The sequence below is a fragment of the Rosa chinensis genome, chromosome 7 (genome assembly GCF_002994745.2).
Source record: "Rosa chinensis cultivar Old Blush chromosome 7, RchiOBHm-V2, whole genome shotgun sequence".
NCBI classification, from domain to species: domain Eukaryota; kingdom Viridiplantae; phylum Streptophyta; class Magnoliopsida; order Rosales; family Rosaceae; genus Rosa; species Rosa chinensis.
In genome coordinates this window covers 4,625,460-4,648,007 of record NC_037094.1, presented here as the reverse complement: position 1 = coordinate 4,648,007, position 22,548 = coordinate 4,625,460, and the positions used below count along the sequence as shown (strand labels likewise).

The 22,548-nt window shown below is 39.6% G+C and overlaps 4 protein-coding genes across 4 annotated transcripts; 2 read left to right on the top strand and 2 right to left on the bottom strand.

Moving 5' to 3' along the window:
• Positions 1–1,734: 1,734 nt before the first annotated feature.
• Positions 1,735–5,783, top strand: LOC112175489 (pentatricopeptide repeat-containing protein At1g18485). The gene has a single exon (XM_040509940.1). The coding sequence runs from the start codon at positions 1,779–1,781 to the stop codon at positions 4,653–4,655; it is 2,877 nt and encodes a 958-aa protein (XP_040365874.1). The 5' UTR covers positions 1,735–1,778; the 3' UTR covers positions 4,656–5,783.
• Positions 5,784–7,896: 2,113 nt separating this feature from the next.
• On the top strand, positions 7,897–10,319 carry LOC112175945. Its single transcript, XM_024313682.2, has 5 exons — positions 7,897–8,106; positions 8,220–8,281; positions 9,677–9,780; positions 9,889–9,943; positions 10,026–10,319. The coding sequence occupies exons 1-5, from the start codon at positions 8,002–8,004 to the stop codon at positions 10,153–10,155; spliced, it is 456 nt and encodes a 151-aa protein (XP_024169450.1). The 5' UTR covers positions 7,897–8,001; the 3' UTR covers positions 10,156–10,319.
• Positions 10,320–11,787: 1,468 nt separating this feature from the next.
• On the bottom strand, positions 11,788–13,598 carry LOC112178729 (E3 ubiquitin ligase BIG BROTHER-related). The gene has a single exon (XM_024316930.2). The coding sequence runs from the start codon at positions 13,472–13,474 to the stop codon at positions 12,101–12,103; it is 1,374 nt and encodes a 457-aa protein (XP_024172698.1). The 5' UTR covers positions 13,475–13,598; the 3' UTR covers positions 11,788–12,100.
• Positions 13,599–14,235: 637 nt separating this feature from the next.
• Positions 14,236–19,140, bottom strand: LOC112179361 (WD repeat and HMG-box DNA-binding protein 1). Its single transcript, XM_024317758.2, has 12 exons — positions 18,858–19,140; positions 17,349–18,457; positions 17,007–17,183; positions 16,741–16,854; positions 16,507–16,611; positions 16,105–16,239; positions 15,957–16,012; positions 15,743–15,845; positions 15,550–15,666; positions 15,290–15,416; positions 15,043–15,173; positions 14,236–14,924 (listed from the first exon to the last, which is right to left on the bottom strand). Exons 1-12 carry the CDS (start codon positions 19,138–19,140, stop codon positions 14,487–14,489), a joined length of 2,895 nt encoding a protein of 964 aa, XP_024173526.1. The 3' UTR covers positions 14,236–14,486.
• Between the last annotated feature and the right edge of the window lie 3,408 nt (positions 19,141–22,548).

The following is a 22,548-nucleotide window of genomic DNA, read 5'->3' as shown; positions in this document are numbered from 1 at the left end:
CGGGTCTTTTGACCCCTTACTTACCAAAAAAAAAAAATTAAAGGATGGACTTGGAATTTGGTGAACAGGTTACAGGTCGGTTCTCGTACTGGGAAAGGGAAATTACGCATAAATGCATAATTCCATTATAAGAAAGCGTAGGATTCTAGTATTGTAAGTTTGTTCCGATGTGTCATCTTAGTCCGATGTATTCTAGTATTTAGTCTAGACAAAATAGAATATTGAGATGCACACATACTATTTATTCCGATGTGTTATATGTTTGAGGATTAATAAGAAGTTCTCTTACCGAAAGACTTGTCCGACTAAGAGGATTTTGCCAAGCAAGGGTATTTTGATTTTTCTTGTGTGCAAAACAATAGGCCATTTCGGGCATCGGGTTCTTTCTATTTGCATGCATATCAAGAATTTATTAAAAGATGAATAATTTTAGTGATCTAACCAATTTATTAGGTCATCTTAGATTCTTAGTTATCTGACAGTCGTAGTAAACAGATGAGACGTTTGTAGAGAAAATAATGTAATTTGGTAATATATTTTTCTTTTGCTTGAGAGAGGAGGGGAGTGTAGGATAGAAAGAGTGTAAGGACTTGGAGAAGTCTTTCAAACATTCAAAACGTCCCATGTTCTTTCAAAACCTCCAAAATCAGTTCGTTAATGAAGAAATGAATGGAAATTTCATAAAGCATACAAAGTTCAAAATGGTATAACACCAAAATTCAATGTGGAATTTGGTAAACTATGGTCGGTGCTCGTAGAAAACGCTACATTCTTTTACTAATTTCTTCATTCCCTTCCCGCTGTGCTGCCCTGTCTTCCCGCTTCCCAATAAGAGCTAATCCACCGTAGGGTATATAGTGATGTAGGACGAGAATGGACCCAGTTTAGCCGAAAAACCATAAAAGTAAAGAAGCGGTGTAGAATCAAGAAGAGTGATTGGAAAATAGGTAACTCACGCGTAATCAGGTTACTAGCCGCTGGAATATTCAAGAAGATTTGGTTTTGGACTTTTCGGGTTTCTCGTGCGAAAAGTCAGGTTTTGATTTTGAATTAGATTTGACTAACTTTTGGTCAGAATGTCTGTTTGAAACGCATGATACCTTTCCGGAATGGGAACGAGGAGATCTTCAAGACTCACTTTAGTGAGCCCTATCAGATTTAGGCCAAAATGTATCATCTTAATAATCCGATTCGTGATTTAATATTTTTAGACTAGTTTTACATTATTTTTATTTTAGGTTTTCTAGTTTATTTTGGATTTGTTTTGTTTTAATCCGTGGGCTTTAGGGTTTCATTGTTAGTTGCCCTAGGGTTTCTTTTCCCATATATAAGCAACCTTAAACGGCTGCAGAACTATCTTTTATCATATTATCAATCAAAATTGAGAATTTTCTCTTTTATCTCTGGTGGACTCCAGAATCTTTATTTTAGGTTTATTGCTTGTAAACCTAGGGTTACTTCCGCCCGCGTCATATAGGCATGACAGACCAAACATGTTTTGATCTTTAAAAATGTTGAATTGCTTTGGTAATATCTATTTTATCAGTTTCGGATAAGTAATTGTTACATGTAATTTCACTAGCTTATGCTTTCTTTAAAAAATAAAAACAAAATAGTGATGCATTACACATTTTAAAAATAGTCAATTCCTAACCCAAAACTGAGTATTGGCCCAGCCCATTCCGCATCCATGTTTCCGGTTTCCCTCCACAAGTCGATCTGGATCGTGTGGGCGACACTCGTGCAACTTTACATCGGCTTCTCAAAACGATCAAAGAATGGCCTCTGTGGCACCACCACCACTCCCATTCTCATATCATCACCATCCCCTGCTTCCCAAACCAAACCCCAAACACTCCATTTTCACACCAAAATCTTCACTTTCTTTCTCTCCCGCTCAAACCAAAACCAACTCACTCCAAGACCTCAACCACCTCTGCAACTCCGGCAACCTCTCCGCCGCCCTCACCCTCCTCCAAACCAATGCCTTCCCCACCTCACAGCACCTCAAAGACGCCATCGGCGCCCTCCTCCAGGCCTGTGGCCGCCACAAGGACATCGAAACCGGCCGCAAGCTCCACCACCTCGTCTCCCAATCCACCCACTTCACCCACGACTTTGTCCTCAACACCCGCATCATCACCATGTACTCAATGTGCAACTCTCCTTCCGATTCCCGCCTCGTTTTCGAAGGGTTACAGAGAAAGAACCTGTTCCAGTGGAATGCTCTGGTTAGTGGGTACTCAAGAAACGAGCTTTATGAGGAAGCAATTGATACCTTCATTAAGTTGATAAGCGCCGCGGAGTTTAAACCCGATAATTTCACAATGCCTTGTGTGATTAAGGCCTGTGGTGGGCTTTTGGATGTGGGTTTGGGGCAGGGGGTTCATGGGATGGTTGTGAAGATGGGGCTGGTTTCGGATGTGTTTGTGGGGAATGCATTGATTGCGGTGTATGGGAGATTTGGGATTGTTGGAGATTCAGTTAAGGTGTTTGAGAAAATGAGTGCGAGGAACTTGGTGTCTTGGAATTCGATGATTGGGGGGTTTTCGGAGAATGGGATGTGTGAAGAGAGTTGTAGGTTGTTGGTGAGGCTTTTGGAGGCTGAGGAAGGGTTTGTTCCGGATGAGGCGACGTTGGTGACTGTATTACCTGTTTGTGCTGGGAAAGGGGATGTTAGAATGGGGATGGAGATTCATGGTTTGGCGGTGAAGTTGGGGCTGGATAAGGAGTTGATGTTGAGTAATGCCTTGATGGACATGTATTTGAAATGTGGGTACTTAACGGAAGCTCGAGTTTTGTTTGAGAGAAATGAGAGTAAGAATGTGGTGTCTTGGAATGCTTTCATAGGAGGTTATTCTAGACAAGGGGATGTTAGTGGAGCATTTGATCTTTTGCAAAAAATGCAGATGAAGGAGAAGGTGAATGAGGTCACCCTCTTAAATGTGTTACCGGTTTTTTTAGAGGAGTCGGAACTTTTGAGCTTGAAAGAGCTTCATGGTTACTCATTCAGACATGGGTTTCAAGATGATGAGCTGGTAGCCAATGCTTTTGTTGCAGCCTATGCGAAATGTGGGTCACTGAGTTCTGCTGAGCAGGTGTTTTATGGTATCGAGACGAAGACAGTGAGCTCCTGGAATGCAGTTATTGGTGGCCATGCCCAGAATGGAGATCCAAAAAAGGCTTTAGATTTGTACCTTCAAATGAAACAATCAGGTTTGGATCCTGACAAGTTTAGCATTGGTAGCCTCCTTTTAGCTTGTGCCCACCTCAAATTTCTTCAATATGGTAAAGAGATTCATGGGTTTGTGCTACGTAATGGGTTAGAGTTGGATTCATTTATTGGTATTTCATTACTGTCCTTTTACATCCAATGTGGTAAACTATCGACGGCAAGAGCATTATTTGATAGGATGGAAGATAAAATTCCAGTGTCATGGAATGCAATAATCTCTGGTTACTCTCAGATTGGACTTCCTGATGAAGCCCTCGATCTCTTTCGACTAATGCTGTCTAATGGAATCCTACCTGGTGAAATAGCCACAATGAGTGCACTGGGGGCTTGTTCACAACTGTCAGCTCTGCGTCTAGGGAAAGAACTGCATTGTTTTGCTTTGAAAGCACGCCTTACACTAGACCTGTTTGTTGGTTGTTCTCTCATAGATATGTATGCAAAAAGTGGCTGCATAGAACAATCTCACAGGGCATTTGACAGTTTAACAAAGAAAGATGTGGCATCATGGAATGTTATAATTGCAGGGTATGGAATTCATGGACATGGAAACAAGGCTTTGGAGCTATTTGGAGAAATGATAAGTTTGGGGCATAAGCCTGATGTCTTTACATTTCTTGGAATTCTAACTGCATGTAACCATGCTGGGCTTGTTAAAAATGGGCTAAAATATTTCAAAGAGATGCAAAGTTTATATGGAATAGAGCCGAAGTTAGAGCATTATGCATGTGTAGTAGACATGCTGGGTAGGGCTGGTCAATTGGAGGAAGCTCTAAACCTGATAGATAACATGCCTGAAGAACCAGATACTAGAATTTGGAGTTCATTGCTTAGTTCCTGTAGGAATTATAATGATTTGGGAATGGGACAGAAAATTGCTGAAAAATTACTAGAATTGGAGCCCGGAAAGGCAGAGAATTATGTCCTACTGTCGAACTTATATGCTGCATCAGGGAATTGGGATGATGTGAGATGGGTCCGGCAAAGGATGAAGGAGATTGGCCTTCAGAAAGAAGCTGGCCGCAGTTGGATTGAAATTGGAGGGCAAGTGTATAACTTTGTTGCTGGTGACAATTCTCTGCCAGAGTCGGCGGAGATTAGGAAGATGTGGACAAAAGTAGAGGAAAGAATAAGTAAACTCGGATATACACCCAACACAGATTCTGTGCTTCATGAAGTGGACTATACAGAGAAGATTGAAATATTGAGGGGGCATAGTGAAAAGCTTGCAATTTCATTTGGATTGTTAAAGATGAAAAAAGGTGCTACACTGAGAGTCTGTAAAAATCTGCGCATCTGCATTGATTGTCACAATGCTGCTAAGTTGATATCGAAGGCTGTTGAAACGGAGATAATTGTGAGAGACAACAAGCGCTTCCATCATTTCAAAGATGGCCTCTGTTCTTGTGGAGATTATTGGTAAATCAACAAGGAGTTCAGAAGTTCGTAGGGCAGATCATATCAAAGGTATCAGAGCATTAGAACTGATTGCTGCAGCCTGCAGCTTTCTGACATCTCTTTACATATATGTACGTCATGTAAGTGAAAACCAAAACTATTTCCGATTTGAAATAGAAGCCACTACACTTTTTGTTACTGCTTAGTTCTGATCACTTGTCTCTGTGTTTAACTGTGACTTAAAATAAATGAATCACATAGAAAATTGGTCTTCGTCTGACAATAGAAGTAGAAAAGTTCACATCAGTAGAAATGGCAATCAACAAAAGGGAGTGTTACAAAGGATTTGAGGTTCTGAGGAGAATCCACAGAGCTAACATTATTGTACTATACACTTATTCTCATAATTCATCATCACTTTCTTTTTTATTTGCTCTGCATTGGTTTTTATTATTATTTTTCTTCTTCTTTAAGCATGGAAGTAGTTACAAAATATTATTACAAGCCAGGACAGTGCATAGATGAAGCAGGTAGTACATTTGAACCAGACAGGAAATGGGACTGAAATAGATATGAAGACCGCAGTCACTCCGAAGAAGACACCACATTGCTGGAGCACCTGAGCTATTTCTGGACAGCTGGAATGAATGAATATGCTTATGAAAACAGAAGTAAATGCAAATAAGATTGCAAGCGCGAGAAAGTAAAAAACCATAGGGAGCGGGGAGAGAAGCTGGGCAGATATGAGAGCTATATCAATGGCTGATGCCGAGCAAAATACCACAATTATCTTTGCAGAATCAAAGTTGTGGTGATTAGCTACTTCAACAATTGCTTCTTGGTCAGGACCAGCAATGTGCCCAATCTTCTGGAGTAGTGGGATCATTTTTGTAAGGAATGACTTTGCAGAGTTCATTGTTCCTAATTTATGCCAAAATGAAAAAACTTTAGGCTGCTTGCTGGTGTTAGTCAAAGCCAGAGAAGATGGACAAATTCCTGTACTACTGAATGGTAAGGAGAAGATGTATATATAGGTAATGATTAATTAAACATAGGCCGTCTTTGAGCGGTCGATTATTCCAATGGTTCTAAGTGGGTTTCCAATGGTTCTAATGTGGGTGTTATGCTTTCGATGGGGCCAACGTAGTATCAGACGATGACGATTGTCCTTTTAAGTCGAGGTGAAAGCAGCATAAGCCATAGTCTCTATAGTGTATAGACAGATGGGAAATGAGTATCTGAGCTAAATCCAAACGCACTCCTCCAGTACTCCTGCTCCATGTGTAGGTGGAATTTCTTTTTCTTACATTTTCATTAATTCAGCTCAATCAAGAATTTTCCTTTTATCCTTTATAGAGTTCTCTCTCTTATTTTCAAACATTTCTTATTGATTGTTTCATTAAATTCAGTTCAAAACGTAGGTAGGGGGTTAGGGATTTGGGGAATAGGTAAGGTAGGATCACTAGGATGGGGCTGTACATCAAAATATCATCCTCGTCTTCGATGTTTTTTTCTCTTCCAACTATGCGTCTCAATTTTCGTTATAACATATTGAGGATGTTCCGTTTCTGTATCATCTGAGAAATAAAGTTCCCAAAACAAAGACTGGAAACACTGAAGCAGCTAAACTTAGTTGTCTTTCTCTTGAAGCAGCTACTCTTTACTATTTTACTTCAGATATGAATTTGTAGCATATTACGGTACATCTGTTTATAATCTGCACAGTAATTCTGAACTCTTGCTCTATTATTCTAACTGTGAGTTAAATTCTATCAAATCACTCCATAAAAGAAAATTGGTGTTTTGTTTGACTTTGATTGTGAAACAGTCCACATCATTACATACAAATAGCAATGAACAAAAAAAGGTATCTTACAAAGGCAGAATCTGATAAGATCCAGAGAGCTAGTACCCTTGTACTTCAACACTTAATTACTTGTGTAATTCATTATCACTTTCTTTATTTAATTTGCTGATATCCATCAGTATCCTTTTTTGAGCATAGAAGTACCTACAAAATATTATTACAAGGCAGGACACTACATAGATGAAGCCAATAGTGTATTTAAACCAGTAGGAGAATCCGATTGTAATACTTATTAGGGGTGGACAATTTATACCGAAAAGGCGGTTACCGACCCGAATCGCAACGAAAAAGCGGTTCAGTAACTACACCGAACTAAAACGGTGTCGTTTTATGGTCACAGTGATTCTGTTGCGGTTTCGGGTCATAAACCGCCCGATTTAAATTGACCCGCACCGAATTTATTTTAATTACATTTTATTTATTTATTATTTCTCTATTGATGGAAATGTTGGTTTTTAATATATAAAAAAATCCATTTTTGTTTAGGTTTTCAATTTGTAATAAGTTGCTATGTTTGCTTGATCATTGATATATATATATATGTGTGTGTGTGTGTGGGGGGGGGGGTTTGTTAAGTGTTCAAATATGGTCTTTCTGTAAGTTGCTTGATATTTGGGTGACATTTGCCGATTTGTGTGGACTCTAAATACATTCAAAATATATTTATGCCTTATTGAAACTGTTAGGTAAAAATAAGCCTGATTGTGGCCATTTCTTTATAGTTGAAATTAATAAATTGGTCCAAACCGAAACCGACTCGCACCGTACCGAAAAATGGTGTAACCAAAATAATTGGTTCAACCCTTTTGTAATGCGGTTGTGGTTTGATATATAGACCAACCGAAAAAAACGGTTTGGTTGCTCTTTAGGCCTCAAACCGAACTGAACTGCACCGCGCCCACCCCTAATACTTATGAAGAAGGCAGTCACTCCAAAGAAGACGCCAATTCTGTGGAGTGCCACTGCTATTTGTGGACTCCATATAAGTTAACAATGTAAATAAGTCTCACATTATAAAAGCAACATAACAAATATGTAGATGCAAGTGTTTCACTACTACATTACTAAGACCACATGATTATATTTAGCATGTGATCAATTGGATTACTTGTGAGGGATCAAAAGACGTTACTTTTAAAGTCCACACAAATCGGCAAATGTCATGTAATTAAGTAAGACAATTGTTGCAAATTAAAGTTTGTGTCAATTTTTAAATATTGATCTAGCTAAATAACTCTCTCTCTCGTAAAACTGGAGATTCTTATTAGAGTCGAGGTTTTAAGTTCGAATCCCATAATCATCTATATTGTTTGAATCCAAAAATAAAATCATAAAAAAAAATAAAAAAAAAAGGATAATGATTTTTCTTTTTCTATTTTGTTTGCATAAATTGAAGCAGCAGCTAACTTTAGTTGTCTCGTTCTTGTCTAAACTCCAAATCCACGATTCTTCTTCTTCATTTTTGTTGGGAGGCCTAGTCTCTGTTAGCAGCTCAAATTCTAGAATGGCCAGTCGGCCGTCTCCGTCGTCTCCACCGTCCTCTGCTTCCAACTCCGACCACTCCCCCACTCAACCCCCCTCTCTCACTCCCACAAATCCACACCCACAGGTTCTCTCTCTCTCTCTCTCTATATATATATATATATGTATATATATAATGGTCTGTGTAATGATATGTTTATGGGATTATCTTTTTGATTTCATCTTCCTAATATGTCAAAGGCCGAGGCTGGAATCAACAATGGAGTTCTCAATGTCGACGAGAAAAAGCCTGCATCTGTTGAGTGAGTTCTTTTTTCCTTTTCATATATTCAATTTTCTTTTTCTTATTTTTGAACATGTCTCACTTCCATGTTTAAGCTGAAAGTGGATGAAATCAGAGAAATCGATTGCAATACCATTAGTTTTTGTTGATGCTGTTCATGAGATTGTTTTTGGTAGTTATGTATGTTATTAGATGAGAATTTTTGTGAGCAAGATGAAGACTTTGAGAAGAAATAGTGTGTAAAGGAGTGGACTTTTGGACATAAGCTTATTTATGTGTTTGTTATAGTTTTGGCTAAGCGCGTTTAATTTTGGGTAGAAATAGAGGGAGGAACTAGATCAAAGTGGATGGGTCCATTAAAGTTTGCACCTTTGACAATTTTGGCATACTCCACTGAAAATTAGCCAGACATTGAGTAACTTCATGAAAATTGGTGGATTGTATTGGAACAGATTTTTAATCTTTGTTTATAAAGCACATAAATCATGTTGAGTTAAATACTGTTAAATACAAAGATTTTCAAGATTCATCAGAGAATGGGAATATCTTATGTGAAGTGGTTGAATTTTAGAAAGTAGTTGTACTAAGAATGGTAATTCAAGCTGTTTCATACACTTCCAAAATTCAGCTGGAAACTCTAGTCATCTCTCATCTTCTGCCCTCCAATTTTTTCTTCTGTTCAAAGTGTGTTTTGAAATGCCTTCATCTGGTTTTCATGAGTTATTGCTTCGCATTTTCAGCATTTTTATTTTCAGGCCTTATACTAACTTAGACATTTATGCCTTCTTCTCTCCTTTGTATATGCACGCACATACAGAAATGGTACTGTTTTGTCTTAGCCAGAACAAAGTTTTCTAGTTTGGACTAGGGACACGGGAGTAGTCTTCCAAATTACATCTTAAATAGTAGTCTCTAGTGGTAGCCACTTAGCCGTTTCAAGTCTCAATCAGCATAATTAAACCACTCATCTTAAGTTGACTGAGGAGTATCCTCGGATGCAGTACGTAATTATAATTATACCTCATGTCCCAGATCCTCAGATCTCCATTGTAAACACATTCAGACTGACGAAACTTGTCAGTAGGCTTGAACTCTCAGTTAATCTATTCTTGTTTTGCTGTGATCTAGAGAGGTCAGACACTTTGGCTTATCACCTGGTAATATGGATATTACTATGAACTTATAATTAGAATTACAGCGACTGTGTGTCATCACTACTTGTTTGTAGACCACCCATGGTCTAGATTTGCGGTTCCCATCACTGTTACAACTGTGATCCATTTGATGCCTTTTTCTGTATCTGTTGTTCTCTGTGTGAACTTAGCAGAAAGGTTTTCTGGTGCTGTCGTCTTTCACTTTATATTATTAATCTAAAACTAGACTGAATTATCTCCTATGTTCTTTGTTGTGTTAGTGAGCTTCATACCGCAGACCACATCCAGAAGTTCAAGAAGTATGAAGCTGACTACACTCATTGGTTGACTGCAAAATACTTCTCCAAGAAAACTCTTTATGGAGGTGTGCAACAATTTTTTCAAATCTAAAACAGCTTTAATAAGTAAATGTAATTTAAAATGAATGTAAATCACTCCATTATTCAGAACTTGATCTACTTCGTTCTTGCAGGCAACATATTTGATGAAAATATGATAATACAGGATGAGGTTATAAAGTCAAGCAGGTACAGATTCATAAAAGCATGCAGTTTTTAATTGGAATTTCCAATACTGTTGCAGAAGCTAATGGTGTTGTTCTCTGTATAGGTGGCCTTGTACCAGGTCATATGCAGACCCAGTGCAGGGCTTTGAAGACCAGACCAGCAGCTGCTCACCTTCTACAACTACAGCCGAAACCTCACCTAACTTATCAAATGGGAAGCATCCAGTAAAGTAGAGAAGTTTGTTTCATGGTTGTGTTCTTACATTTTTGAGGATCTATTCATAGGATTTTGTACATGGACAAATATGCTTTGCATGCTAACTGAAGGACATGGCCCCAAAATACTGAATATCTCTAATCCAGTTATTAGAAATTTCTCTCATCTGTTATTATTTTTATTGATGCTTTTCCATGAGTATAATTAGAAATCTCTATGCTTTTCATTATATAGTCTAGTTAAAAGGTTACATCAATCAGATCAGCAAAGGTGACTTGAAGGGAAGAAACTCTCTCTTTTAGCTGAGCATTCTCCTGAAGAATCTGCTGGTTTGCCTCTAACATTTGGATAAGCTTCTCAGATAGCTGATTATTTGCAACATAGAGCTGGTCCACCTCATGCTGGAGCTCTTGAATCTGCTTCTTCTTACGCATTCGCAACCTTCGTGCAGATTCCCTGTTGGAAGTCAGTCACTGGAGCCTTCTTTCATGGTTAAGGCTTTGCTTCGCTGCAGCAGTTTCATCAAAACCAGTGTTAGTGCTACCAGTGGTGGTGTATGGTGACAAGTCATTGAATTGTGACATGGGGAAAATCTGAGTATGAGAAATTGTGGAGAGGAATTGTGATGGAATAGTTTGATTAGCTGAGTAGTGGTGTGGCTTTGATTCATTTGAATCCATGAACAACTTTTAGGTGAATAAGCTATGAGGGAAGGAGAATAAGAGAGAAGTTTCAGAATGGGTTTTTAGAGGAAGAACCAAAGTAATTCTTATAGTGAGATTCTAGCAGCTATATACATACAAAGACGCAATCATATCAAGAGTTTTGTCGTTACATGAAGATCATGAACATCAGAAGGCATTTCCTGCAGATATGCCTATTTCTATGATATTGCGTCCATATGTAAAACGACTTTGAAGGATTAGGATTTGCTATAAATGTAGGGAAAGCCTAATCCAAGAAAAAAATTAGGTGAGGATTTGTAAGTCTAGTTTTGATCCAGTTCTCGTCTAGTACACCTTTGAGACTCATAAAATAGAAAACTAGGTCCTTTATGATTGACCACACAAGATTGCATGATGTTACCAACAAGAAACGAAAAAACAAACCTTTGCAGTAAATAGAGGAAATGGAAGATAATATGCAGAAATATGGGAACCATTTTGCTCATATTGCTAAAATTGTTAGGTAAAGTAGGTTTTTATTTTGTTTTTGTAGTTGGAAATTTAGTATATACGTTCAGACTTATCCAATGCTTAGACCATCATTAAACAGCTAGCACCAAGTGTTGTCGTCAGTTCTCATAACTTCTGGGAAATGTGGGGACTGGGAAGCCTCTTTCTTGAGGGAAAGAATTCAATTTTAGATTCCGGGTCTCTGTTTGGACCTCGATTTCTAATGATATTCAGCCTGTATCATTTTTCTTTACTCGATTTGTTTTAGATGCTTAATGATTTTGTTAGTTGGTTTTAATACATTGTTTTGTTTCTGGGGAATGCTTGTTCGGTTTTGACAAACCATGATCAAACCTATGAATCCAGATAGCAGTTTATTCTGTCTCCGGGAATAGGTAAAACGCTTCGGATACAAAGAGTATAAAGATACTTGCCATTGATCAAAACAAAACCAGCTCACAAAGAAAAAAAGAATGAAGACAACAATTTGACTACACCGCCATTTTATTACATCATATGCTTGAACATTATAAGGAATCATCTTCCAGCAAAAACAAGCATAATAAATGTCTAAATGTTCAAAAGTAGTTAACATGATAACCATGAAAAATTACTCCAGTCATTGAACAATCTTACGCTATGACCAAAACAAATAAAGCATCACGAATCATATAATCCTCACAGAGAACGGTAAACTCTATCTCTCTTAACCCAAAGAGAGATACACTCTTCACCACATCAGTATCTACATTTTCAAAAACCTAATGCTTCAAGAAAGATTTCAAAATCATCTCTGCCCAAAGTTCAGTCCATGAGCTGTCCCCTGGCTCCTCCTACGCTCATAAGCAGCATCATCAGTACGCAACTCATATCGACAAACTGGACAAGTATTCCTAATGCGCAGCCAGGGCACAATGCAATCGCCATGGTATCTATGTGCACAAGGCAACTTCTTTCCTTGTTCCCCGAGAGTAATATCATCCTTGCATACCGCACAGAGTGCATTGCCATTCTCCACATCCTCCTGAGTCACAACCACTGAAGGAAGAGTCTCAACAACAGAATTAGCAGCCGGAGGCCTGCCCATCACTGCATTCTCATTCTCGGAAAACTGCCCAAACAACATATCATATTCGGCAGTGTAGATGTAGTCATCGTGATCACCAGGGAAATGTTCAGCATCATGGTCCAGCTCCTGATTCGGCTCCCAATTGCGGGAATTCAGCAACACTTCCCATTCCAAATTCCCCAGAGCTTCAACTCTCTCCACCCTCAATTCCTCCTCAGGAGCAGCCATCGCCGAAAGAGAAACCGAAACAGACCCCGATTCCTCCTCATTATCAGGATCAACAAGCATTCCGAAAACCTCTTCCACCCTACCATCAACTTCTTCCCACTCAAACTCCTCATTACTCTCCCTCTGCTCCTCCAATCGAAGCGAATCCCAGCACAGAGGAACCCCCGTTTCGTCATCGTAATCACCATGAACATGGTCCTCACCATACTCATCCTCCGAATGCAAATCAAGCCCAATCACCCCATTCTCATCCTCATCAGACTCGGATCCAAACCCGACGAGCCTCACGCAGCTCTCAAACGGCTCCACCCTACCAACAGAAGAAGTCGCCTCACCGGATTCCGACCCAGAAACCCTCCTTCCCACAAAGAAGTCATCTTCATCAGGATCATCAAAACAATTCCTAAAATCTAACCCTAACCCTAAACTCAAATCCAGATCCAACCCATCATCCATATTGCAATTCCCCTCCACAACCCCAAAATCGGAGTCGCCGGAGACCAAAACGGAACGGGCCGTTACCTGAGACTGCTCGACGCGCTGCTGGAACAGATCCATGACGAAATTGACCTGGTTCTCGCGGTCCGACGACAAGTCGTCGGTGTTGGAAATGGAATTGGGCTCCGAAACGACGTCGTCGCGGCTCCGCTCGGCGTGGATTGTGGAATGGTACTGGGAAAAGATGTCGTCTTCGCCGTCGAAGTCTTCGTCGTCTTCTTCGTGGACGGTGACGAACTGGGCCGGCGGGAAATCGGGATCGGAGGAGATGTAGAGGTCGAAGTCGTTGGAGGACCAGTAGGGGAGGGATTCGAAGGCTGGGTTTTCTTCTAGGTCGTGGATTTGAAGGTAGGTGACTTCCGCCATTTGGAGTTCGGGGGGTTTTTTTTGGGGAATTGGGCTTTCTTCTCAGGCGGCTTGTGAATCAGAGATTTGTGAAGCGAAGCAAATTTTCTGGGAAGGTTTTAACGGAGCGGGAGGGGAAATGACGGAAATGTCCATCTGGTTTTTGTGGTAATAGGCTTTTGCGTGTTTTGGTTGGTGGATTTGAGTGCGCGGTCTTTTTCACCGCTTCCGGGAACGAGGGGAAGAGATGTTTCCTGTTTTGTCACTACATTTGCCGACGGTGGGGACGTCGGGACACTGTGCTCTATGATTTTTCGCTTTTTCTTCATTGTTATTTCGGCCACCCGTTATTTAAAAGTTCTCGTAGAGTACCTAATATTAAGAGTCTTCATCAAAGTATGAAACTGTCTTGCAAAGCAATTTCTTGAGGTGAAAAGTGTTCCGACAAGGGTGTTATCATCGACAAAAAGTAAAATAATGTAAAGTGAGGTCTTTGTTTGGTTTGAAAAAGGAAAATCAATTCTTTTAATACAAAATTACATAGTATCACCAGTCCAAATATATAAATCATCTTTTGTCAATAACTTATATGTAATTTGTTATTCTTTTAATTTTTACATACAACTGGTCCAGCACATAACACATTTGTGAGTGCCGAATTAGACCTCAGGCAAGCAATGTTTGCTTTTTGTCTTTCTAGAAGGGCGTTGTATTTGTAAGCTTATTTGCTTAGACCTTAACATACTTGCTCTATACTTGACAACAATGACCAATTATTTACCTTTCAATAAGCCAAAAAAAGAAGTGTATTACAATCTTATATATTAACAAGCTTGGCGATTACATGATTACAATAATTCAATGTCCTCTTCAGTGCTCCGTTCATTAGCCTACATCTCACCTCTTCTATTGAAAAATAATACATGCAACTCTCATAAAAATAAAAAATAAAAAATTGAAAAATAGAAATAAAACTGATAAATCTTTGTCTGGGAGGGATTACTTAGAAAGCTAACCTATGTTTATAATCTACTCACTTGACCGATTTCTTGAAGAACGGATTCGATGGGCGGTGAGCTTTCACCTGATCTACTTCTTCCTTCTTCTCTATGTCTTGACTGTTTGATCGCTTTAGAAATGGATTAGATGGGCGAGGTGACTGTTGTGCCTTGGGCATTTCCCCTACCTTCTTCATGTCACCTGCTGCATTATTCACCTCTGCACCAGCAGTTTCCCTCTCAGTCGTCGTCGACTTCTCAAGATCAGTTTGTTTTTCTTGTGTTTTCGCTGTTCCAACATTAGCTTCTTGTGTTTTGGCTTTCTTTAGAAACGAAGGAGCTGACAATTTTGGTGCTGGTAATGGAATATCATTCCCTGATAACTTACTTTTCTCGGTAGAGGTTGATGCATTGTAGTTTGGGTTTGGGACAGTTGTTTGCAATGGTTCTTTACTATCGTTGAGCAACCTTTCCTGTTTGAAGGCCAAGAGCATAAGAAACTGAAGAATGAATATGGAAACACAGAGTTTCCAATGTGGCTAACTCTGGTGGAGATATGGAGCAGACTCATAGTTGGAATTGAAAGCTTACCTCCAATATGCTATTGAACCTTTCAGCCAAGTTAGGTAGCTTCAGAGAAGTAACAATCTTAATTGCACCCCTAACTGATTTTTCCAGGGATAGATGCTTCACAAGTTCAGTAGCCCTCACAAGCTTATCTCCTGAAAACAGCCACCAGAAGCAAAACCATAACTTTAAATAATTTTCTTTTTTTTTCACTTTGTTGGAATCAAGATTATTGCTAGAGGTTAAATTGTAAAACAAAGCAAACACTCACCATGGCAGCAGGATCCAATAAGCCTCAATATACATTGATCTTGAGCTGTTTCCAATTTAAAAGCTTCATCATCAAGTGAACTGGTGTCTAAACCTACAGCATCCATTTCTTCTATTTGCTTTTGAATCTGTAATTTAAATAAATGCAATCATCTCAGCCAGTGAACAGCAGTAGGTAAAATATGTATTACCAAGCTAACGAATTGAAGAAAAAAAATGTCATGCCAGCCTGATGAGTTCTGGAGGGAGAAAAGGACAAACCTGTACGAGATGCATGTCGTTTAGTATAAATGCATTTTCAAGGGCTTCTGCTCCTAGATCAGAGGATGCAAGAGGAATTGAAAAATTTAGTAGAGTGAGCACTGGTTTGGGCAACACCTGAAAAAGGAGGATTGTCAAGATATAATTTACAAAAGAAAAAATTTGAGATGACTAAGGTAGTGGCTATCTCTACCTGTGGATATAACTCGGGGCTTTTGCAAACTATACAAAATAGTTGTCTTGCATTCAAACCGATCACCCAATAGTTTTCATCTGACTTCTTGTCTTTACTAGCACTGCCAATCAGATATTTACTGTTAGATCAAATGCCAAATTACAATACTGTCTGGGAGATTCATATATAATGAATCATTCCATATAAGTTCTTTCGCTGAAGAATTGTAAACCTGAAGAGCGGGAACCAACTGCCACCATATTCACTTGTAAAAACTCTCAGCACACCCTATGAACAAAAGAAAAAACAGTCATATTCAAGTTTAAAAAGCAATATATTAGTCATAGTAATAGCACAATTTAAAGTTAGAGTGAAAATACCTTGGAGTCATAGGAGCTTAATTTCCCTTCTTCACTAAAGCCAAACCATGTTAAACTTGAACCAGGAGTCAGAGGCAGACGTCCTCTAAGAGGCTGGCTACTATTATTTATGTTAAGTACCCTAAATTCAAGCACCTGCATGTTTCAGAAGATAAGAATTTTATATCAGAAATGAAAGTACAGTGAGAAAATAAGTGCAAACCATAAGCCAGTAAAAATGTATCTTCCTACTGCAGACTCTTTAACAAGAGGATAGTTGTACTTAAAGGTTACGAATTATGGAAATGGCATCAACAACTTCAGGACTCGATAATTGGAATTCGCCTACATATCTTGGTAAAAAATGGTGACTAGAGTCAGCAGTCTAATAAACTGAAATGGAGTATCACTTGAAAATTAAACCTGTTCATTTGAGGGAAGACTGTCTGAAGCATGAGTGACAATGGCAAGCTCATCCATGAAGCCTGATGCAGTCACCACAGGTCCATCGAGGGAGAGAACATGTCTCTGCATTGAAATGAATTCAGCAAAATAGAATGTTGAGAAACTAAAATTACGACCATTAACAATTTCTTTCCCCCAAAATGAGCTTAATTAACTGTGGAGTGAAATATGAGTATAAGTTTGTCAGCAAACCTGCAAACCACCAATGGTGAAGATGCGGATCAAGTTAAGACTAGTAATTGCTGCCACCCAAGTTGTACCAAGTGCCACAACCTTCACTTCTTCCCCTTCCAATCGCATAGACCACTAATTTCACATCACATATCAAAAGTCAGAATATACAAAAATTCTAACATTCATCATGGCAACGTTCAATACTTGGATAGGCCATCTGCGTGTTTAAACTACCAGAATATTGCATGAAGAATACCTTTTGAATTTAAATGAAAGTATCTAACCTCGCTATTGTTTGCCCAGCTACTAAATGGGCGATACATGAGAGTGCTCATGTTCTTTTCACCCTTGCAGGGATTTGCAAAAACACTTCCATTCTCATTCAGTGAAGCCATTGTAAAACCAAAATGGTCTGTCATTGATGGAACTCGTGGACCTCGGCTTGTATCATGAAAATCTATCTGTATCCACATAATAAAACATCAGTATGAGATAAGGCACTTGGGCACTCCTAGTCCTGAAGTCCTGGCTAACAAAACAATTTTCACTGAAAGTGGCTGTGTTGGGAGGGTGAGAAGAGGGAGGGAAGGAGGGAGAGAGTTTATCAAACTTAAGGCATAGGTTACCTCAATATGGGAGTACCCATCGTATTCAATCGTAGTTATAGCTCCAAGCATGTTGTAGCACAAAAAGCGCCTTTTTCCAGGCTGCACAGGAGTGGCCCCTGGCTGAAATGCCTCCTGCATTTTTGGCCTGGCAGATGACAGTCTGCTTCTTAATCCCTCATTCCCATTGTCAGTGCTTTCACTATGATTCCGACGTGCTTTTTTATGGGATTCAACTTTAGGGGACAGACCAAAGTCATCATTATCATCCTCATTTAAATCTCTCAGAGAGTCAGACTGCTTGCTTAGTCTTTTCCGGCTAGGTGGCTTAGACTCCTCATATGTATCTTCACCAAGATCACTTAAACTACCAGATGTACTAATCTCCTGACCCTCGTCTTCGTCTTCATCAAACAAAAGTAGACCATTATTAGATTGATTCGGAACATCTTCAGTGGGAGATTTCATTGATGAAGGAATCACTGCTTCCCACACACCATACCTGCCCATACAATCAATTACAGCTAGGACATTGTCAATTGGCTTCCACGCCAAGCAAGTTATCCTCTCATCAAATTTATGTCTGCCAATATCCTGCTTCCGATCAACATCCCAGATGAGAACCTGCTTATCCAAGCCAGAGGTAGCCAAGTATTTTCCATTAGGTGACCAAGCCAAGGCACAAATAGACTGTGTATGTTCACCTCTCAATGTAAAGAGCTTCTCAGCAGTGTCTTTATCATACACCACAACATCATTTCTCACTCCCGGAACAGCTAACATCCGTCCATCAGGACTCCAGCTCAGTACATTCAATACAGAAAGGTCTAAACCAGAGTTAGGAGCTACGCCTTTAAGGGTGTGCAATGTGCTTCCAGATTGGAGTTCCCAATATACTACAGTCCCAGTTGAATCGATGGATGCCATGTATTCACTTTGGGGATCAAAACCTAAGCCGGTTACAGGTCCTTTGTGTGCTTTGAGAACCTTCGAGATTGTACCATCCACTGTGTTAATAAGTTTAATGCCATCATCATCACCAGCAGCGGCCAAGAGTGTCCCTGACTTATTAAAGGCAAGGGCACGTATTGGCAGCGTGAATCTGGTAATATTAGTCTCAAACTCTCCACCTGACAGTAAAAAAACAATCCAACCAAAAATTCAAACACTCATAAGATGATTAGACATTGCAACAGTATGCAGAACCCCATTTCATCAAACAAATAAAACCCGAATTTTGTAGAACTTGGAAATTTATTCCTCTAACATTCACATCCAAGAGTGACACAGATTTTTAACAGTAAAATGCTTGCAATGAGCTTCAATTTTTTGAAAGATTTATGCTCTGAGCTATTTAACCCAACAAATCCATGCAATTCCAAACAATTCACACATCAAATTAAATCTACCATGTCCAATTTGACAACAAAAACTTCCAACACAAACCCTAAACCCTAAAGTAGCCCCAATTTCTAAATATCCGTCAAGCACAAAATTGGCCAGAAATGGAAGAAAGTTGAAATTACTGACTAGGAAACTTGTAGAGCTTGACGGAGTGGTCGACGGAGCCGGAGGCGAGGCAGGTGGCGTTGGGGCTCATAGCGAGCGCCGTGACGCCGTCGCGGTGGTTGCGGAGGAGCTTCGGCGGACATGTGGAGAGAAGAGCGTTGTGGACGGCGATCGAGGAGTCGGAGGAGGAGGCGGTGACGGAATGGAAGCCTTGCTGGTCCCACACGACGGAGCAGAAGGACGGCTTTCCGGCGCTGCTCGCCGATTTGTGGATCTCGCGGAGCTTCACTTGCCGGACCTTCATGATTGGGCTTTCTGAGGGATCTCGGAAATTTGGGGTTTGATGGCCTTCTCTCTTAGTTCGTCAATTCTTTTTACGATTTTTGGTTTAGGGAAGCTAGTTGACTAGTTGTCACTGTGACCTGTGTGGGTTTTGGCGGGAAATGGGGTTGGGATTGCGCGGGTTTCTTCAATATATTTCCCCGTTTTTTTTTTTATGGGCTGTAATGGGCTTTTGGAAATGTTTAATCTATCTGTTCATGATCCAAAAGTAAGTGAGTCTACGTTCACAGAAAAAATGTGGAGTGATTTTTCAACACTCTTAACAATCGACGTTAGTGTTTTAGAGAAATGGGAATTGAGAGAAAATTGATGTGCATTCTCATTGATAATAGGGGTGTCTTTATATAGAGGATTACAATGCATAAAATCTTAATCGTACAAGGAAAGATAATCATACATTGACTGGATATCTCTAATATTCTCCAAGATTATCTCTAGTTAATAACCCTATTACCACTAGGTTAAGTAACTTAGAGTTTGGACCAGACAAACAAATAGGGATTTATTTGAACACTCCCCCTTGTGTTGTGCTTCTCTCATTGCCTCTCTAAAAACTTTGCCGAGTAACAAAAACCCAGTGGAAAGGGGAAAAAGAGCACAACACACCCTTCACGTTTCAAGACCATACACGTAGACACCTCCCCCTGATGTCGGCATCGATCTCCCCTTGATGACTCCAGTTATTGGAGTTCTGATAACTTCTGCAAACGATAATACCAACATGTTTCTCGAAAGTGGAATTTAGGCAATGACTTAATGAGCAAGTCTGCCACACTGTCCTCAAATTGAACCTAGTTCACTTTGATCTTGAGGAGAGTTTGTTGTTGCTGATTATCCTTGGTGTTGTCTCTTTCGATGTAGCCTTGCTTTAAGTAGCATGAATTAGGCAGTTTTGATGTATTGAGTTTGGTTGTTTTGATGCTTCTGGGTTTGTGATTCATGAATTGCAGTTTGTATATGTGTTTTGACTCTAAATTGCAGACTTGCAGTTTGGCTGAGTTTTGTAGTTTGAGTTTGTGTTTTGAGTCTTTTGACTTTGAATTGCAGTTTGGGTTTGATTGTAGTTTAGAGCCTAGGAGAAGTTGTAGACTTCAATAAATTATAGAACTTGATGAGAAGGATTTTGTATCGGATGAAAAGGAAGAAGATGAGATGAATTTTGAGTTTGAGTCCGATGAGGAGGGAGTACTAGAGGGATATGGAGAAGAAGAATTTGAGGATTAGGCTTGGAAGAATCAAATTTGTAATTTTTTTCAGCTTTTTAAGAACTCATTTTTTATTTCTTGTTGAACATTTTATCTATATTTTGAGTATTTTAGCTCTCTAATACATTTTATATTTTTATCTATATAATTATATGTTATAAAAAATTTTAAAAAAATTTTAAAAAACCGCCTAGTCCCCTAGGCGCTAGTCCCCGGCCTTCCGCCCTACTAGCGCCTAGCGTTTTTTAGAACCTTGGTTTTGTGAGAAGCCTTGTGCCATAAGGTGAAATTGCCATATGATTTTCTCATCACGCTTTCTAACGAAGACCCATTAGTCAATAGGTTTTATGTTAGGAGGTGTTGGCATCACTGACTCGAAAACATTCCTCTTCACTAGAGAATTCAACTTAACTTGGAAGCATCTTTCCATTTAGGCCAAATTTCTCTATGTTGGCATTCATTTATCAAATGAGCGTGGTTCAATATCATCGAACTCAACAAACTCATGCACAACGAAATGAGCAACTACATCATCAATTATGATGGAGTTTCTATCTCACGTCTTATGTACACTAGTGTAATTTTCATAGAGCTCTATATTCTCATGAATAGGTTCTGACGTTGAGGCGTCCCCCAACGATAACCATAATCCAGAAGATTCTCATGAGAAGGATTTTGAGTGTTGATGATCAAATGATTAGAATGTGCCAAAGCATCATTTGAACCCACGAGCCTCCCACGCATCCTGGCTGGAGCCATGGACTGTAACGCTAGAGTGTCACTCTCTTTAGCGTTGGCGCCATGCCTACTTCCATGTAGGGTGACGTTAAGTCCTCTCTTAGGGACGTCCATCCTTGCAGGCATATTCGCAGCAGATATGTGTGATCTTGTCACTTTAGCAGGGATCAAGATGAGACATAGTGGGGACAGATCACGATAATTCTTGTCGTTCCTGCTGAACATCCGTGTTCTTATCTCCCCCTAACAACGAGAAAACTGTCTCATCAAAGTGACAACCCTCAAATCTAGCGGTAATGAGATCGCCTTGCAAGGGCATTAAGTGGCAGACTATTGTTGGAGTCTTAAATCCAACGTAGTTGCCCATTCGTCTGTAAGGACCTGTCATAGAGAGTTGTGGCAACGCATTTGGCACACTCAAATATGCGTAAGTACGATACTTGTACCCAGTCACTAGTTGTAACGCAGAGTAGATTGAGTGGCAGTGGGTCGTAGACGAATTAACATAGTTGCATGCTATATTGCATCACCCCAAGCCGATATAAAGAGATTGATGCACATTACCAATGTCCGGACTACCATCGTAGTCGTTTCTGCGAGACCATTTGAGTGTGTACATGGGAATATGATGTCTAACATCAGTCTCATTGCAATAACCATCGAAAGTCTTCTATGTAAACTCTCTAGCATAGTCAAATCAAATTGACTAAATAGGATGATTCGGGGAGTGAGCCCGTTGTCATATGATATGTGCTAGGAGTGGAGCATAAGCAGCATTTACAAGGGGACAATGGCATAACACGTGACCATCATGTTTGCATGTCAACCAACATCATGAAATATTTAAAAGTCCGCAAGTTGGTTGAATCAGTCCACAGAATCCTCACAGACTCTATGTAAGAACAGAATGAGTATTTTCATATCATTTGCATAGGACGGTCTCAGTCCTAATTTCCTTAAGAAATAGGCTTTGTAAAATAAGCAAGAGGCTTTAGAAACAACCAATAAGGATTTTAGTTGGGCCTGAACATCTGAAACCTTATTTGAAGCAAAGTTGGTGATTGCAACATCACTTAAGGCATCATCACCATGATGTAAGCTATCCATGGCGTTATGGATAAGGACTATGCCAGCCCTAGGCTGGTGGTGGACGGCGATGGAGGTCACACTTAGTCCAAGAATCAACTTTTGATTCATGCTTCATTTTGCTCGAGAAAATAGATGTTCGTGTGAAGTCTTTAGTAGACGGATCATCATGACTAGGATGACCTATCCTGTCGTGACAAAGCTATTATGTGTCTAAATCCAAGAGATCTTCTCTCATAAATTTTATTTGATTAATAGCTCGAATAGTGACATAGAGTCCACTAGAGAGACACATAAACTTCTCTAAGATGCGCATTTGTTCGCAATCATTAGAGGCATCG

Bases quoted from the DNA above. Each gene is read 5' to 3' on its own strand.
- LOC112179361 (XM_024317758.2), bottom strand. From the start codon at position 19,140: ATGAAGGTCCGGCAAGTGAAGCTCCGCGAGATCCACAAATCGGCGAGC. The intron at 16,855-17,006 runs GTTAGATACTTT...ATGTGAAATTAG, and splicing joins GCTGGGCAAACAATAGCGAG to TGGTCTATGCGATTGGAAGG. The intron at 15,667-15,742 runs GTAGAGATAGCC...CTCCTTTTTCAG, and splicing joins GCCCCGAGTTATATCCACAG to GTGTTGCCCAAACCAGTGCT.
- LOC112175945 (XM_024313682.2), top strand. From the start codon at position 8,002: ATGGCCAGTCGGCCGTCTCCGTCGTCTCCACCGTCCTCTGCTTCCAAC. The intron at 8,282-9,676 runs GTGAGTTCTTTT...TTGTTGTGTTAG, and splicing joins AAAAAGCCTGCATCTGTTGA to TGAGCTTCATACCGCAGACC. The intron at 9,781-9,888 runs GTGTGCAACAAT...TCGTTCTTGCAG, and splicing joins CAAGAAAACTCTTTATGGAG to GCAACATATTTGATGAAAAT.
- LOC112178729 (XM_024316930.2), bottom strand. From the start codon at position 13,474: ATGGCGGAAGTCACCTACCTTCAAATCCACGACCTAGAAGAAAACCCA.
- LOC112175489 (XM_040509940.1), top strand. From the start codon at position 1,779: ATGGCCTCTGTGGCACCACCACCACTCCCATTCTCATATCATCACCAT.